Below are 18,462 nucleotides of genomic sequence, written 5' to 3' on the forward strand. Positions count from 1 at the left end.
ATACCATAAGAACTACTGGAACCATAGCAGAATTAGAAGGGAGCAAACCTGCAGTCCTACTATTATGCAGTTAGCCTTTGATAAGCCATAATGATAAACAAGCTAAGTAAACACAAGGAACAGAAATACCTTTCCCCATACACACTAACCCCATTTGATGAAATAGGCTGTCAGCTACAAAAGCTTATGCCTTATACCCTGTGACAGAGCAAGACTCTCTAGCTAGGAACATCTGGGTTTTCTAGTACTGATGGGAGCATCAGTGCAGCCCAGTCAAAACCCCTCCTTGCCTAAGCTGTGTCTCAACAGCACAGTGCCTCAGAGGAAGCCCAGAAAATCCTGATAAACCAGTACAAAGTCAGAACACACACTGTTTCTTGCCTACTGATAATACCAAATTATATGTGGGTACATATATGAATATATATATATATATATATATATTTTTTTTTTAAAGCAGCAAGACAAAAGGAAAGAGGATGTGTAATAGGTTACAATGAAATAATGTATTAGTCTTCCTGGTAATGACCGTTACTTTATCCCAGGAGTTTTCAACCGAGGGTATGTGTACCCCTGGGGGTACTTTGGAAGGCCCCTGGGGGTATGTGGCAGTGGTGCAGAGAGGCCTGTGGCACTTTGCCCCGCTCATTAAATGGCCGCAGGGGTCCCCCCTGCCCCGCTTCCTGACTGGCCGCTGGGGGTACCCCAACCAAAAGAGGTTGAAAACCCCTGCTTTACTTTATTGATTATAATGCCTTATTGCATTGTAAAACTATTTTGTATTCTTTAGATATTGTTCTTACATACTTTCTTGAGTTTTAGATTCAATTGTTTTAGGTCCAGTATGACTGGTGTCAATGATCTAAGATGAACTTACAGCTAGGATTCAAATACAAAAGTAGCAAACTGCTACTGTGTTAACCACTCTAGATATACTGTACTGATCATAAAATACTGAAACTGCAGACAGCTGTTCCTTAATTTGCAATTTGACAAGCCTTAGTGTACCAACAAAATCTAGTTGTTACTTACAACTGTTAAAACAAATCAATTACCAACCACATTTCTAAAATAATGAAATCCTAAACTAAACTATTCCAACCCCCTAGGTTTACCAGGGTGATTTTTATCTGATCTTTGCCTTTTAGATGCCCATTCTACTAATAATTACATATATTAGTAACTACATACAAAAATAGTCATGTTGAAGACCTCTGGGAAGGGGCTTAGGGTTACAGACATCATGGATGAAGTCAGTGGAACTAATCATATGAGTAGTTACTCACGCGTGTAAAATACAGGACTGGAAGGGGCCCCCTGTGCCACTGAGTCCTGCCTTTTTTGTTCATAGGAGCTCACTAACCAAAAGAAACCCAAAAACTGCCACTTCAAACCCTTCTATACATGAAAAACACCCTATCAAAGTAGGGGAGATGAGGGCACTGCCAATTGCACAGTCACTGCAACGATAGTGAAGTAGGTGATTAACATAGTTTCAGAAGATCCTAGTAAAACAAAAACAATGCCCCATGCTACAGATCAGAGGTGCACCAATACATTGATCCGAGATCAGATTGGTACTGATATGAAGAAAATTGTCTCTATCAGATATCCGCCCTATGAGGCTGATAATTTGGCCGATAAATGCCCATGCTGCGTGCTGCTGCAGTGCAGCATGGAGCAGATCAGGCAGCGTGGAGAGCTGCCTCTAGCTGGTAAATCAGAAGTGGGGGCAGATCAATGCCCCCATGGTGAGGGAGGGGGCAGGGGCCGTGGAATGGAGCCATGGCTTATGGGGTGGGGGCAGCTCAACTGTTGCTCCCTTTCATTTGCCACTGCTGCTTTTATGTAAAAAAATTACATAATAGATAAATAGTTAACTATTTTGACCTAGCAGAGTGAGCTTAGTCCTTTGGCTGATAGCAGAGGCCAAACTATACTTCCCTTTGGCTCTGCAGTCCTAGGGCAACTGAGCAGCAAAGTGTTATTTCTGGCAGGGAGCAGGGAAGCAAGCTCTCTGCCACTTCTTCTGATGGATGAGGCAAGACTAGAATAGACTAAAATTAAAATTGTTCCCCCCTTTTGTTGCAAGAACTTGGTAGCTCAAGTGAAATAGCAGATTTGCAAAAAATGGAAAATGAAAATATCGAGCTGCCAGGTCTGGGGGAAGAAGCAGCAGGATCCTTGCTTTCAAGATGACTATCACCAGATATGCGATCCACCATGAGTAGGTGTTCAAGACAGTCAAGCTTTTTATCAAGCTTTGTGGACAAAATGTCAAAAGAAGATTAAGAAAACATAGATGAGATTTTAGCTCAATCTATATTTGCAAGTGGTACACCTCTATCCATAAATAAAAATCAATACTGGAAGGAACATTACAAACTAATTCGCCCATCATATCAGTTACCATTACGTTATTGCTTATTATCACATTTTCTCTTCGATAGACAGTATGACAAAGTTCAAACAACAGTTAGTTAAACGACTGGTCAAGCAGAATCACTGACTCTGATGTCAGATGGATAGGCTGATGTACAAGGAAATCCTTTATTGAATACTGAACACCTGAACCAATATTCCTGAAAGCAATTGCTACCAAATCTTCTTGTCATTCGGGTGAATACATAGCCAAATTACTGAGTGAAGAGATTAAAAGTGCAGGTCCCTCCAGGATACAAGCCCTTGTAACTGATAATGCGAGTAACATGAAAGCTGCAAGGCAAATATTAAAAGGAAAAGTAATTCCAATGAATAGCATTTGGCTGTCTTGCTCATGGATTTAATCTTCTGGCAAAGGACATCATAAGTGCTAATACAAGGAAGGCAATATTGGCAAACTGCAAAGCAATTGTGAAGGTATTCAACAATCATCATGTTGCTAATCAGACTTTGAAGAAATTACAGAAAGAGAAGCAGGAAAGGAAAGTGAACTTTTATTGCCAAAAGAAACTAGATGGGGCTTGACTACAAAGTGTTTACATAGTTTGTTGTGCACAAAGAACTGTTTGCAGTATGCTTCAACAGATGACACAGTATCCCAGATTATTCTTGTGAACATTTGGAAGCAGATTCTCAATAACAGTGTGTTCTGGGTTTGGGTTCGAGTTCAAGGAACACTGAATTTGCTACTACCAGTTTCAGTGGCTATCAAGAAACTTGAAGGAGATACACTGACCCTTTCAAATATTCCAGAGATACTCAGACAATTAACTGTAAAACTAATTGAGCTTTTGCCTTCTTCACTTCTATCCAAAAAAGTAGTAGTAAAACAAACTGAGATCTGAGTTTTGCTCTCATCCAGTTCATCTGGCAGCAAACCTTTTGGATCCTCAAAACAGAGGACAACATTTATCAGAAGATGAATTATGTACTACTCTCAATACAGTCATGGAAGTAGCTAAGAATATCCCAAACATGGACGAAATAGCCATGATGACAGACATTGCCAAGTATTGTGCAATAGAAAAACTTCGGAGCAAAGACATCGTTTGGTGGGCAGCAGAGAATATGTCTCATCTCACATGGTGGAAGGGATACTGGAACACATGACTGTTGTCCAGGATTGCTCTAAGGATCCTAAGCATCCCACCAACAGCAGCTTCTTGTGAGTGGAACTGGAAGGCTTTCAGATCAATCAAAATGAAAAAGAGGAATAGCCTAACAAATGAACGCACCTCTAAGTTTGTTTCTATTTCTCAAAATCTCTTTGCTTCTGGAGAATCAGTCAGAAGCGCACTGCATCTTCTTCAATTAGTGAATAAGATGCTGTGTGATGATAAGTTGCCCTTACCCATGGACTCATTGGTAAAACCATCCTTTAATGAAAGAGAATGGGGTTCAAGTAGTTCTGAATCAGATTTGCCTCAATCTGATTCTGAAATGGAACTAATAAGTACTGCAAGTGATTCTACAGATAGTGACAGTGAAACTGGAGGTGCCACAATGGCCTTAGTGAAAGAGAGTTAAACTCTGTTCAAGTAGATGAGTGGGCAACCACAGCATATCATGCACAGTTCTTTGGGTGTGCTAAAATTAGTGTCAACAGTTTTCAGTGCCTTCTTTTTTTTCCTTAAATTTAAACAATGTAAGGGGCAGTACATGCTATTGTGTATAGTCTTCACATTTTTACAAGCATTCCAATAAAAATAATTTATTTCCACATAAATCTTTGAATTTGTTTGAATATAGCATTTAAGCCACATTAAGTGTGCTGCATGTCATTTTTTTCCTAATCAAATATTTCAGTTCAAATACTTATGGCTATTGGGACATAAAATTAACATGGGGGTTTTGTTTACTAAGTATAAGCCAAATAAACATGTTAAATCAGATTTGGGGCATTGGAAAATTTTCCAATTCAAAACTTTCTGCAAAACTCACATCTCTGCTCATCTGCAAGTTTAGCTATGCCTTTCCCTTTCATTTTTTCATTTAACCTACAGCCCTAAGTCAACTCTCCCATGCATCAAAGAGGACCTTGGTGTTTATCCGGCACTGCTCTCACTAATCTTTCTATTGCTGTGTTTTCCCTCTCTGATCATCACTGAGTCTTTGTCATCACTATTCTGCCTTTTTGTTAGGCATTCCAGTCCAGCAGCATTAGTTATTTCTTGTCTGCTCTCAGCCCTCTCCTCCCTGACCTCTATTCCTCTTCTTCCACTCACAGATTTCATAGACGTTAGTTTCTTGTATTTTTTGCTCTCCTCCACCCTTGACTGTTTTGCCCCATCTCCTATTACAAGGCCCAACCCTGGCTCACTCCCAACATCCACTTCCTCCCGCCCTATTGCTGTGCAGCAAACCGTCTCTCTTGATCAGGCTGGCTCCTTCAGCTACACATTAATTTTCTCCTCTTTCAGTTTTGCCATCTTCCTAGCCAAATAACTCTACTTCTCCAACTAAATTCTATCCCCTAGCTGCAATCCTAGCTACCATTTTGACACTTACTTCTTTAGTCCTTCCTTCCTCCTACAATGTGATTATTTGCCATTTCATTTACATCTTATTTTCACTCTACCTTTTATTTCTTATTCACTACTCGCCTGTCCTCCCTTCCACTTGCTTTCTCTTCCCTCCTACAACTCTTTTCTCCACCCCAGCACAGACATGTAAGTTCCCTCTAACTCCTCTGATTGCCCTAGTGATCTTATCCTACCTACTGAACTCTAGTGCTCACTCTTCTCCCCTTACAATACAAGCATACTTTAGTTCTCATCTTAAATAAAACCGCACTCAACTTCACTGACCACTCCATCTCCCTTTCATTTCACTTCTCAAAGTAAGGGATCTTACATCTGGAGCAGTTTCAAAAGGCTTTTAACACTGCTTCATTTGGGCTTAAAGCTGGAGTGGGTTTGCTACACTCTGGGTGCATCTATATGTTTGTTAATGTGCCTTTTCTACTGTGCATTAAATTTAGTACCTCTAATATAAGGTCTTAGATAAAAGTGCAGTAGCTGCACTAATATGCAGTGGCAAAGGCAAATATTTTTTTTGTGATGCTTAACGTACAGTAGACTAATTCTGCTGAGTATTAGCATATTAGCGCGATTTCTGCTGTGACATGCTAATGCTCCATGGCGCATTAAGGCATCCCGTGTAGACATGCCCACTTACTATTTCCATCTTGTCCACACATAACAATTAGAACCTTCCCCTTTTTAAATGGCCCCATACCTTCAACTCCTCCCATCTCTGTTCTGCTCAGTGTCATTGCCTGCTTCCCAAATTTTCAAACAAGCTGCTTTGTGCTTTTTCCCGTTTGGGGAAGCATATTATAAACATTCACAAAATGAATGTGTTATCTTATCCAAAACATAATTTTCCATGATGCCTATAAAAACTGGACAACTGTTAAGCTGATGGTGCACTGATGGTGCACTTCCTTTTATGTTGACCAATATTATCTCATTGTTTTCTTCCATTCCCCTGTCCACCTGTCTACATCCATCTACTGTCCAATACATAAATTGTAACATTTTGGGAACAGGGAAGATATTTTTATTCTGTGTGTTTGTACAGCACCTAGGTCAATGGTGTTTAATACAAATGACAAAAATAATAATTAATAACTTTAATACAAAGTTTCCAGCAATCAGAAGCAGGCTGTATCAGTATCAAGATCCATCATAAAATGGGAGGACTGACTGAATGAGCTCAAGAATAACATGAACTCCAAAATGACAGAGCTTTGAAAAAAATCAGGAAAAGCAGACTCCGTTCTGTTCAATTTTTATTTCAGAATTGTACCTCAGTTTTTATCTAGAAACATAAAGCCTGTTTCCTGGCAGGATTCCTTCCCTTTTCTCTTTAAAAAAAAAAAGTATCATAGAAAAAAGATATTAAGACTCCCTTCATGTTATCGTTTACCAGGTCTTATATGAAAAGTCTGGTTTCCAACCCCTGTAAATAACTATAAGTTTCTGCACGAAGAATTCCAGGCACTTTGGCAATCATCTTCAACAAATGCCCTTCTCAGGACCATGGCAGAACTTATCAGAACTAGATCTGGGCAGGAAACATCTTTCACTGTTTGCAAAAAAGGCCAATATTTTGGAAGTGTTCCCAGTCTTTATGGGAATGAAAGTGACACTTGAATCATTTTTATGTGAGAGAGTGAGAGCCTAAAGTGAGATGACTCTGTTTCAAGATATCCAACCCCCTGCATTAGGGCACTGCTGGAGATTCAGGTTCAAGTTCTGAGTCTGCTTGGTCTACCCTATTTTCTGAGATACAAAGCCAGTCTCTCCATGTCTCCTGCTGGAGTTGTTCCAATTTGAATGAGTAATTAAATACTATTGGGGCCAAGAAAGACTATGGCTTGATGGGGCCAAGAAAGACTATGGCTTGATGGTATCCCCATTTCTCCCACTGATGTATTGGTAGATTTCTCTTTTGCTTCGACCAGAAATTCTATGCTGGTTCAAATATAACAAACATATTCAAATGGGTACACCACCCTTTAGACTGTGCAAAGACCCTGAAATCTGTTGACTCTGTGAGGATACAAGGATCCATTGATGCAGATCTGATTGTAAGACCATCACTTCAGCCCTTAAGGCATTGCTCATTAAGCCCTAATGCATTTGGTGATTTTAAGCTCAGAAGTATTACAGGATTGAAGGGGTGAAACATTAGAATTTAGAGACTATATTGCTATATTTTTAAACAAAATGAGACTAATTCAGGAAAGGACTTTAGAAGAGCATGCTAAATTAGGCTGCTGACAAACATGACAAAAAAACCAAACCAAAACAAAAGGCACTTTACCAGAAGAAGCATCACGTTAGTTTAACCTGGCTCCAAAGTATCTGTGTAGATCGGGCACTTCCACTGGGAAAGTTGATTCATTCAGCTATTAGATTAAAATGCCTCAAAAAGCCCCACTAAACCATGCCTACAAATTTAACTTTAAGCACATGGTTAAGTCTCATTAATATCAAGGAGCCTTAAGCACCTGATTATTTTTGTAAATCAGGACCTATTTTATTATAGTCTGTAGAGAATGAAGAAATTATGTGTATTGCTTTTTAAAAGTACATAGTGCTTAGTTTGTCTGTATGACATTATTGTACTTAAGTTAAGAGACTGTAATGGTAAAGCTGACAGGAAATGAAAGACTAGCATAGAGAAGGAGCCATCATAAACAACACCTAGGGCCCTTGAGGTAACAGGGGTATGCTGTTGTTTGGGGAATAATTTTGCCTGGCTCCAGCAAGTCTTGCAAGGTGTTCTCCTCCTGGACTAAAACCTAGACTCAAAGGATACTCTAAAAAAAGATGCTGTCTCAGGGAAAAAGGCAGAAGATTGGATTATCAGCAGGCAGACAGAGAAACACCCAGGGACAGAGTGCAAAAACCTGTATCTCTTCTAGCCAGAGGTAGGGTCAATGGAGTGGAAGAGAGCTTAACAAAGATAGCCTGGAAAAAGTTAAGTGTAAAGAAGAGGAAATATGTCTCTAGACCTTATTGTTTCTACACTTTTCCCTGCACGCTGTCCAACTCTGAGTGAATACATATTGCTTTGTTTTGAAAAAATGGTTTCTGAGTTAATCAGCTGCTGTTAGCAGCTGCTGGAGGGACAGACTTACAGGTGCCAAACACAGTTGGGTCTTTTAGTTTAGCACTTGGGAAATAAAGGGGAGACACCCCAGGGGTTCATACAAAGAGTGGTATAATCACATGGTTCCACCCTGGGAAGAGATCAAGACAGGCAGGCCACTCACCCAAGGGCTGTACTTGAAGAAGACAAAAGAAGATGTAAAATGCAGCACATCCTGTAACTATGGTATAATCCTTTTTTTCTTCCTGCCCTAATGCTGAGGCAAGATGGCAACACAGAAGAAAAGTTTCACATCATACACTTCAAAGTGACTTCCTTCCAATCAACATGGGCAGATACTAAGAAATTCTCTGCGGAAACTTCAGTAGGTTGCAACCACTAAGTTAACGAAAAAATATATACATAAAGGAAAAATTACTTTAAAACTCACAAGCAGTGGGAGTGAATTCCTAGTTCTACTAATGTCAGTGAGAATGTAAGATTTCCTCTGAGATGTTTAATGCATTAATGCATTTCTTCAAAAAAGGGTTCTGTATTGCAGATGCTAAAATGCATATTAGTGTGGCAGTTTCTCTAATAAATCACTTTTTTTATTATGACAGAAGTAATTGTTATAAAAGTTGCATAACACTTTCCATGCTAATCTCTTGTTACCAGTCGCGTACAATTTCCTGAAGCCTTCTCTTCTTGCCTGGTATGTTTATCTTGCTCTATGACAAATGTTGAATTTTTCCACAGAGCAATTCTGAGCTAAAACATTCTGCACTAAAAATAAACATTAATTTTTAACTGCCAATAAAAGTGATATACTTTTACATTATAACTTCTTTTCACAACTTTTTAAAAAAGAGACTCCAAGATAAATAGCTTGGCATGGAAAACTGACATTTGGTACAACATGGGCAGCTCTCTGCAAGGAAAACAGGCTTTTGAGTATTCCAGTAAAACTTGTTTTTTTATTTGAATAAGTTATGACTCTTTGAAAATCATGTGCTATACATACCGCCATTATTTTCACAGGGCTTGGGGTTTTAAGCTTAAAGGATCTGATTCGTCACCCACCAAAGTAAATGAATGAACATCTACTGGGTCAAATCTAAGTGTGCAGGTAAGGAAGTCTGTGCAGTGTATCTGCAGAGTTAGCTTACTTGAGTAGCAAAGAATGTACTGCAAGGGCCCAGTGCCCGAGGGAAGGACATCACCAGAGCTCTCTGGAATGATATTTGGCAGGCTTGCTGCATGCTTTCCCAGATCTTCAAGAACGAGCCCCTAAACTGCCTGCCTTTAGAATGGGTAGATTAGCAGAACTTTAGGTCAGAAACGGTCAATACCAGTGGTTCTCAACCAGGGTGCTATGGCACCCAGGGTTGCCACAAGACTCTTTCAGGGGTGCTACAGCAGCTAGTTGGAACTGCCTCCCACGGCTCATGCACAGTCAGATTGGGAAGGGCTGCACTAGGGTTATCTGACAAGCCTAAAGCGTGCGTTCCTGCCACAGTCCTTCCTGGTTTGACTTTGCATGGCATCGTCTGGTAATAGAGGCACATGGAGCAGGTAAAACTGGCCCACACACCTTCGTTTCCTGGCGGAGCATGGTGAGGGCCAGACGGGGAAGGGCTGCCACAAGAATGGGTGTTCCTCACTACTTCAGGCTTATCAGAATACCCTAATGCAGGCAGCAGCACACATTCCTACCACCACCCTTCTTGACGTGGCTGTGCAAAAAACCACAAGATAGTTCAACGTGGCTGAGAAAGTGGCAGCGGCACCCTGACTGGCAACCACTAAGGCAACACAACAGTCGCTTTCAGCCTGGGTGCTACCAAATTAAAAAAAGTTAAGGAGGACTGCCATGACTCGAAAAAGTTTGAGAACAACTGGTCTATATATTCCATCTGGTACTAAAGCATATAGTTTGCATTCACATAAAGAAAATTAAAAATAGACTCCAAATAATCATGTCTGATCAGGTTTTTGAGTTACAAGAATACTGGAGGGTAGGACTAGGATTCAGAGATACCTCAACAAATTGAGAACTGGATCAAAAGAAATCTCATGAAGTTCAAGAAGAAATGAGTGCAAAGTCATGCAGTTAGGACAGAACAATTTCATGCACTGGTACAGGCTAGGGGCTGACTAGCTGGGCAGCAGCTCTGCAGAAAAGGACCTGGGGGTTACAGTGGACAATAAGCTGAACATGAGCCAGCAGTGTGACTTTGTTGTGAAGAAGGCTAATGGCATACTGGGCTGCATTGGTAGGAGTGTTGCCAACAGACTGGGGGAAGTGATTCTTCCCCTCTAATTGGCACTGATGAGGCCACAAGCCTGGACTAGTGTGTCCAGTTTTGGGCCCCCCCACTACAGAAAGGATATGGATAAACTGGAGAGAATCTAGTAGAGAGCAACAAAAATGGCTAAGGAGCCAGGAAGCAAGACTTAAGGAAGAGGCTGAGGGAACTTGACTTATTTACTCTGGAGAGTAGATGACTTAGGGAGGATTTAATTGCTGACTTCAGCTACCTGCAAAGAGGATGGTACTAGGCCAGGCGTGTGAAAAATACAGCTCGAAGTCTGGATCTGGCCCACCAAATAATTCTATTGGGCTCATGGTTGCTGCTCTGAAGGTGAATTGTTCCAGCTGCACCACCCTGGTTTTCACTGCCCCTCGCCTTCTTCCCTTCCCCATGCCAGCTGGCTGCAGCAGCAGTAGCTACTCCCCTCCCTGGCTGGCCTGTCCTCAGCATATGCTGAGCCCCTAGCATATGCTCCAAGGCAGGGCGTGCTGAGCTCCTGGCTAGGCTTCTGCTCAGCAAGGCTGTCTGCATACCAATCTTGTTTGTAGACCAGACGGCCTGACACCCAGCGAGTTGAAGTTTAGGTGGGGTTCTCCCCACTTGCGGGGGAGTGGGTACAGGGGGAAGAGGGACAAAAGCCACAGATATCCAGGGCCTGCTGGGATGGGGCCTGGTAGAGGCACAGGCACCGATAATGTGGTGCTGTACTGTATTCCTGCATGGTATTTTAGGTCGAGCCACATGGACGCAGTTTGAGCAGCTGGTGCAGCTGTTGCCCAGCTCCAAGTCCCCAGCACGTGGCCAGGTTGGGATCCACACCCACACAGTCTGAAGTGGCAAGTGGGAATACAGTGTGGCACTGGCCTGGCTGGGTCCAGATAACCCATGGCTCCCAGCCCTATTCTCCCTTCACGCCCCTGCTCCAAGTCCCTGGCATACAGCTGGGCCAGTGCTGTGCTATGTTCCTATGCATTGCCTTGGGCCATGTGGGCACACCTGCTGCAGCTCTTGCCTGACCCAGCCACATTCCAGAGACTTGGAGTGGGGCAGGGGATGCACTAAGACGGGGGCTGGGAGCCATTGGTCATCTGGGACCAGCTGAGCCAGTACTGCACTCTGTTTCCCCGTTCTCCCTGCACCCTCTCCCCTGCTCTGAGTCCCCATCACACAGCCAGGTTGATGGGAGCTGCACCCATGTGGCCTAAGGTGGCACACAGGAATACAGCAAGGCACTGGCTGCATGCTAGATACTCTGGGCAGAGGAAAGGGTGCAGGGAGAAGAGGGGAACGAAGCTTAGGTTCTCCTAACCTTTATTCTCTCTGCTCTTAGATCAGGGGTAGGCAATATTTTGGAGGGCTGGGGGGTGGGGGGGAGGGTGGTTGGTGATTTGAGGGATGCTGACCTGGATCTAGGTCCATGACAGCTCACCGAAATGCCAAAAGTGGCCGTCAGGCCCAAATAATTGTCCACCCCTGAGCTAGACTGTTCTCAGTGATGGTAGATGACAGAACAATGAGTGCAATGGGTGTTGAGTTGCAGAAAGGGAAGTTTAAGTTAGAAACTTAAAGATCTCTTCCAACCCTAATTTTCTATGATTCTATGAAAAAAGTTTGAATGAATCTCCCTTTATTTCTATCTCTGTCTTAACAAAATACATGCATTTCTACTAAGATAACCAACGTACACAAACCACTCCAAGATCGTAATCTTTTACTGAATCTTAACTAATTGGTTGCATCTAGAGTCTGGACCAAAACATATTCACATAACACAAATTGTTCTATTGATTTTAGTTTACCTACCAGTATGAAAAGGGCAAGCAGGAATTGGCCCAAGTGTAAATACTTAGATTACAACTTTTGTTACACAAATTCCCATTTATAATTGTGCGAGCTTGTTATATATGCCTGGGAAGTTACGTTCAAATGGAAGGAGAAGCACTATGACAGAACCGCCCTGAATTAGAAAGGCAGGGGGCATTTCACTATTGCTAAGAAATGTTTGATTCTATTAAAAAATGAAAATCTGATACTCCTAAAAGCCAAATGTTTGGACATCAGGACTATGGCTTCAGTTCAGAACAGCACTTAGGAATTTGCTTAATTCCAGTGATTTCAGTAAGACTTAAATATGCTTTAAGTACTTGGCTGAAGAAACACGGATTTACTCAGGGAAGAACTATAATACATTAGTCAGGAGAGTGACCATTTTTTCTGGCCGAATAAGACAGATACACAAGTTATCAACTGGTTTCCAGTATGTGGAAAAGATTCAAAGTGTCAATGGATACTAAAACTGTTGTACAGGCAGTCCTCGGACTTATGACACAATTGGTTCCTGAAAACCACATCTGAAGTCGAAACACTGTAACTCAGAACCAATTTTCTCATCAGAAACAATGTTATAAATGGGGGATTTGTTCCTGAACCAAGGCCCCATACCCTATTTTCACCAAAAATACCCCAGAATTTTGTACTCAGTCAATTATAGATGAGTAATATAGCTATAGTAATGTATTTATATTGTAAATAGCAATCATATCGATTTGGAAGGACTTCTTTGAGGTGACTTTGCTGGACTATCTGAAGGGTTCTTGGCTGGAGTCTTCTCAGGAGTCTTGGCTGCAAGTTTTTCTGGAGGCTTGTCTGCTTTTTTAAAGAAAGTGTTCAAGGAAGTTTGGACAGATGTTCTCCAGGGAGATAGGTGACACAGCCAACTTGTTTGCTGGCATGGCATCACATCAGATCAAGCATTGTAAAGTCAAAACTGTCATCAGAAAGTTGAAACAGGGTGTCAATTTATAAACGGTGCATCTCGAAACATTGTAAGTCGAGGACTGCCTGTACAATCTTTTTCTTTTGATGGGACATATTAGGAGCCCTGGACTCAGACAAACCAGTTTCTGCTGTAGGTAAGAGTTTACTAAAGTTAGGGGGTTAAATTTGACCCAAATTTACATTCCAGTAGTTAGCCACCCTTCCTAGTCTGGAAGCATATTCCTGATAGTCTGGGTCTTAATTTCTGGGCTTCCTCATTGATTGATTAGTAGAAATTCCTGAGCATCAAAGAGGAAACAAGTAAGTGGAATAAACTGTAATTCCTATTGCAGTTGAAAACAGACCAGTTGTGCAGCAAGTGAAGTACCATACATTTCCACTGCCTTTTTTATTGTTGGAGAACCTTTGGCATTACACTACAGATTCAGTGGAATAGCTCTGTTTCAGAAGTAGCTGAGCATAAGAGAAAAAGACAAAAATCAAAATTGTGGTGCGTGTTTTATACAGTAAATCCAGTAAATAATTTGAGAACTATTGGGGTAAAAAGTTCTGTTTCAAACTGGGAGTTCTTAATTCAGGACAAGGATACGATTCATAACAGCACATTCTTCACTGGATTGCCTCTTTAGTTGCAAGGAAAGATGCTGATGTTCACACATTTGTTTACAGGAAAATGACAAACCTAAAATTTAGCTAACATAAATTTTGAGGAACTACACAAGTCTGAGCCTCCCTCCAAATCAAGTTACAGCTTTTAATATCTTCCTGCTTTAAAAATGTTTCTCTCTTCCCTTTGGCTAAATGAAAGATTCCAAAAAAATAATATCAATTAAAAAGAATAACATACAGCACGTTCTGGGGAACTGACTGTACAGGGGCAAGAGTGAAACTTATTATTCAAAAGGTTTTGTCAACTGCACATAAATCAATCAAGAAAATAGTTATCTTCAGTTTCTTTGATGATAAACATAGTTTGAAAATGTAAAAAATATATTTTGAAAATAAATCAATGGATATAATTCAGAAAAGACAAATATTTTCCAAATGACAATGGCCATTTAAAAATTAACATACTTTCTGAAAACAATTCCAGGCTTCTTATAAATACAGGAAAGGGTGAATCAGGTGGGAAAGTATCTTGTTCCTTTAGGACAGGAAGCACAAATGGATAACTTGTATGTGATAGGTAAGCAACCAGTTACTAAGAATAGAAGCATTTAAGAGAAAGCAGAGGCCATACATCCTTGCATGACAAACAATCTGCATTCTTCCCTGGCCTGGAAACCCAGTGACAACAGCAAGAACAATCCTATTCTCTTCCAGACCACTGTAGATCCAGAATGACTTGACGGATTTATGCTGGCATAACTGAACTGACGCTGACCCCTTGAACTTCTTCATTTGTCCTACTGCTCATCTCAAATGATGTTTCCTTGCAGTTCATCCTAATTCTTTCAGCTCCTATTCTATGATCATGATCATTAAGCTCTTTGCCAGGCACTAGTATCTCTCATAAACACATGGTTTAGAGAGGGCATTCTTATAACCACAGATAAGGATCAAGTGAGCTGTAGGCATGAAAATCTAGTTCAGCCCTAACCCTAGAGCCAGCATGACACCAGGCAACCAGGTTTCTCTCAATACGAATAAGCAGCACTTTGACATTCATGCCAAAAATCCCTCAATGCTTCCTTCCCCCGTTCCCAAGGCAGGCAGGCAGCCTTGATTTCCCATTCCCAGAGACAATGACTGCGCAGATCCCGTCAGTGTGGCAATGTGCAGTGAGCTAGATGTGGTCAGAAAGTGAACGCCTCCTTGATGGACGCAAGTAAACCTCCGCCTTGTTTTCCTACATCCCCAAACAGGTTTCACACGAAGTCTTTGGAGGTGAAGGCTTCACAGATCACAGGACAACGCCGGCTAGCGAAAAGATACCCGAGGGGCAGGGGAAAGACGGCCCCGGGATCTACCCACCCGAAGTTTCGTCCCAGGGAAGAAACGTGAAGTTGCCCGAGGGCCGGGCGGGAGGGTCCCCCCTCGCCCGCCCACGGCAGCAGGGCCTGGTCCCGTGCCCGCCTGCGGCTCGGGGATGAGGAGGGTCTTCCTCCGGCGCAGGCTGCGGGGAGCCTCTCCGCAGCAGCCAGCCCGGCCCGGGTTCCCGTGGCAACCCCGAAGAAACGCTCGGGCTCGCCGCTATTGTGGGGCCGCCTGTCCCGGCCCGCGGGGGCGGGGGAAGCGCCCTCCACACACCCGCTCTTCCCACGGCCGCCCGCAGCATCCCCCGCGGGCCGGGGCCGGGGCCCGATGTGTGCCGCTGGGCTCGGGCTCCCGGCTCAGCACGGCCCGCCGCCCACCCCGGGGACCCGCCCGGCGCCCGCCTCCTCCGCGCATTGTCTGCTCCCGCCGGGCTCGCACGCACCACACCGAGCCGTAGGCGCCGGAGCCGACGGGGGTCAGGTTCTGGTAGCGCTGGGGCACCTCCCACACCGTCTTGTTCAGCTCCTGCTTGTAGAAGCCGCCGCGCTCGGACATTTTCCGGAGCCGCCCGCGGCCGCGGCTCAGCGCGGGACCTGCGGCTGGAAGGAGCCGGGAGGAGGAGGGAAGGAACAGGGGAGGGGAAAGGGGAGGAGAGACGGGAGGCGAGGGGGAGGGAGCGGCCATGCACCCGGGGAGCCGGCCTGTCCCCGCCTGCTGCCGCCACAGCCACGTTTTAAACACCTGCACCCTCGGCTTGGAAGATGCTGGTGTGATCCCTGTTGTGGCAGCACAGCCCTGGCCCCTTCCCCGTTGTCTGCCCCAGGCACAAGTGCCGAGCAAAATCCCGGGCCAGGGTTGCCTGCCCCTGAGCTAGAGCGTGCCAAGCAGAAGCAGTGCACCCCTTACCCCGCCACAAGACTCGCCATGGCCTGCGGAGGGTACAGCCCCCCTGGGCATTCATCAGGGCGTCTCAGCGCGGCCCCGCGGATCCATCACCCACCCCGCCCTAAGGGCCCTGCCCTCACATCTAGTGATTTTCCTTTTTCTGTCATCTGCCACAACTGGAAATAGTCCAGCTTCATCCTTTTTGGAACCACCCTTCAGGTAGTTGAAGGCTGCCATTAAATCCTCTCTCAGTCTTCTCTTCTCCAGACTAAATAAACCCAGTTCCTGTAGCCTCTCCACATTAAGTCGTGTGCCCCAACCCCTAACCCTTTTTGTTGCTGGTCTCTCCAATTTGTCCACACCCTTTTTGTAGTGGGGTGGCCCACTACAAAACTGAACACAGGACTCCAGCTGTGGCCTCACCAGTGTTGAACAGAGGGGAAAATATACTGTTATCAGTCAAAAATATATTTCCATTTCTTCTTCTATGTAAATCCTCCATTTCCCTTATCATTTTTGTTGCTCTGCTCTGGATTCCATCCAGTTTGACAATACCACGGCCAGTCCTCTGCAGTGTGCCTCAGGGAGCAGGTAGAACAGGATAACTGCTAGTGAGATCAGCCTGCCGTGAGCTAGGAATACAGTACAGCTCTGCAGAAGCTCCCAGAAATGGAAGGTACCCCTTGGTGGGTCCCCATAACCACTTCCCTGCTTTACTGTGTGTTTATTTATTTGCTGTATAGGGCTGCAGGAAATACGTGTTGCCATTTTTTTACATATTTGTTTGAAAGGCTTCAACCTAAAACAAGAAACACAACAGATCTTAACTCATCCCTTTGAGGACATCTAGCTGAGCTTTGTAAAGATGACAGTCCACAGTTAACTCCTGGGTACTGGTCTCCTGTTAGCATCCTAGCAGCCACAGGGATGTGTGTGTGCTGTTCTGAGGCCCTCCTTCCCTACTTCTCATGATGCCTGATTGCCTGATGCCTCCAGCCCCACAAAGCTGGCTCCCAGTCCCACACTGCTATCTCCTGCCTGCAAACTCCTGTTCTAATGCAGCACCTTCAAGTCTCTTTTCCCAGCCTCAGCCCCTCCAGCAGTGCTTCTGTTTCCTGTGCTGGAGGGATAATAGAGCCCTCTACTGGCAGGATACTGAACTGGTAAACAATACGAATAGCCAGTATTGACCCAACTGGTGCAGTACAGTACAGTATCTTATCTTCCTCAGCATTACCTTTTTGTGTTTCTAAGCTAAATTTGCAGTGCAGTCACAGCAAAACCAATAGAGAGAAGACCTATCACTTTTCCACTCTGTGATGTGATGCTTCCAAGTATGCAGGCCACTATCTTTCATATCAGCAAATTGCAAACATTTACTGACTTCCACCAAGTTAAACCTCTTGCAGCAGTATTGCATGACAAGTTTCTTCCTTTCATGGAATATTAGCTTGTTTTTCAGCAGGCATAGTAGTTTATATTTTTCTAAGCTGCATCTACCCAGGTTATTTTTTAACCTTGTTTCTAATTCAAGTCCCCTTTATATTAGTTTTGCAGTCTTGCTCATATTTGCAGTCACTCTTACTTTACTATCTTCAGTGAATGTCTAGCTACTTTACTGTCTTCAGTGAATGTTTTTATTTATACTGCCATCAGCATTGTGGTACTGCATCCAGCTACCTATTTTCATTACTAAGCTGCTTATATAATGTCATGTCCCAGATAATTAATGAAAATTTTTAAAGACCAGACCTAAAACAATTACTTTTATACCCCAGTAAACACCTCCCTCTGGTTAATGATGTTGACATTTCTATCCAACAATTTGCATTAGTTTTACAAGTAAGATTTAATGGAATATTTGCTTCAATCCAGACACAATCCAAAAAAAAAGAGCATATGGAGAATCGAGAGACCCTAATGGCAGCAAATTCAGGCTGCTTCAAACCCAAAGGGAGAGCAAGTTTCCAAACTGAAGTGTCCTGACACCAAAAACCCTGCAAACAGTTCTCCCTTTTGTACTGAAGGAGATCTAGCCCAAGCATCTGTGTTGCCCTTAGCTGTGCAGGTATGGCAAAGAGAAAGAGGTAGGCAGGCATCTCTTTCTCAAACTGTTTCTTTGTCTGCTATTACGTGGGCATGGAACATCTTCCATACTATCAGCTAGAAAGAGAGCAGCACCCCAAGGGAGACGGGGACATGACAGCGTAATTAATTTACCCCTCCTGGCTTAGCTGCTATGTGGGTTTAGAAGCTGCACCCCACACATGCAGTAGTGATGCTTGTGCAGTGTCTGGGAGGCACAATGTCTGTTCAGGAGTAATACATGTAGGTATAGTTGTGCAATATTTGGTAACTCCAATATTATTTTGGTTAGGACAAATTTCAGTACAGAAAAGGGATTGCTGTTTTAGTCATCATTATTATTAAGTTTTCCTCATTCACCTTTTGTTCTCTTTTACTC

The 18,462-nt window shown here is 43.3% G+C and overlaps 1 protein-coding gene across 2 annotated transcripts in view; it reads right to left on the reverse strand.

The window, feature by feature from the left end:
* MAPK11 (mitogen-activated protein kinase 11) overlaps positions 1-15,738 on the reverse strand; it is a 49,689-nt gene extending 33,951 nt beyond the window's left edge. For both annotated transcript variants that reach the window (XM_090042143.1, XM_090042142.1), the window contains exon 1: positions 15,556-15,738. In XM_090042143.1, the coding sequence (XP_089898269.1) occupies positions 15,556-15,668 (113 nt within the window). In that variant the 5' untranslated portion in view covers positions 15,669-15,738. The remainder of the gene's footprint in view (positions 1-15,555) is intronic.
* Positions 15,739-18,462: the final 2,724 nt, after the last annotated feature.

Source organism: Crocodylus siamensis, chromosome 4 (genome assembly GCF_052110815.1).
Source record: "Crocodylus siamensis isolate JL-2025a chromosome 4, ASM5211081v1, whole genome shotgun sequence".
Classification (NCBI taxonomy): domain Eukaryota; kingdom Metazoa; phylum Chordata; order Crocodylia; family Crocodylidae; genus Crocodylus; species Crocodylus siamensis.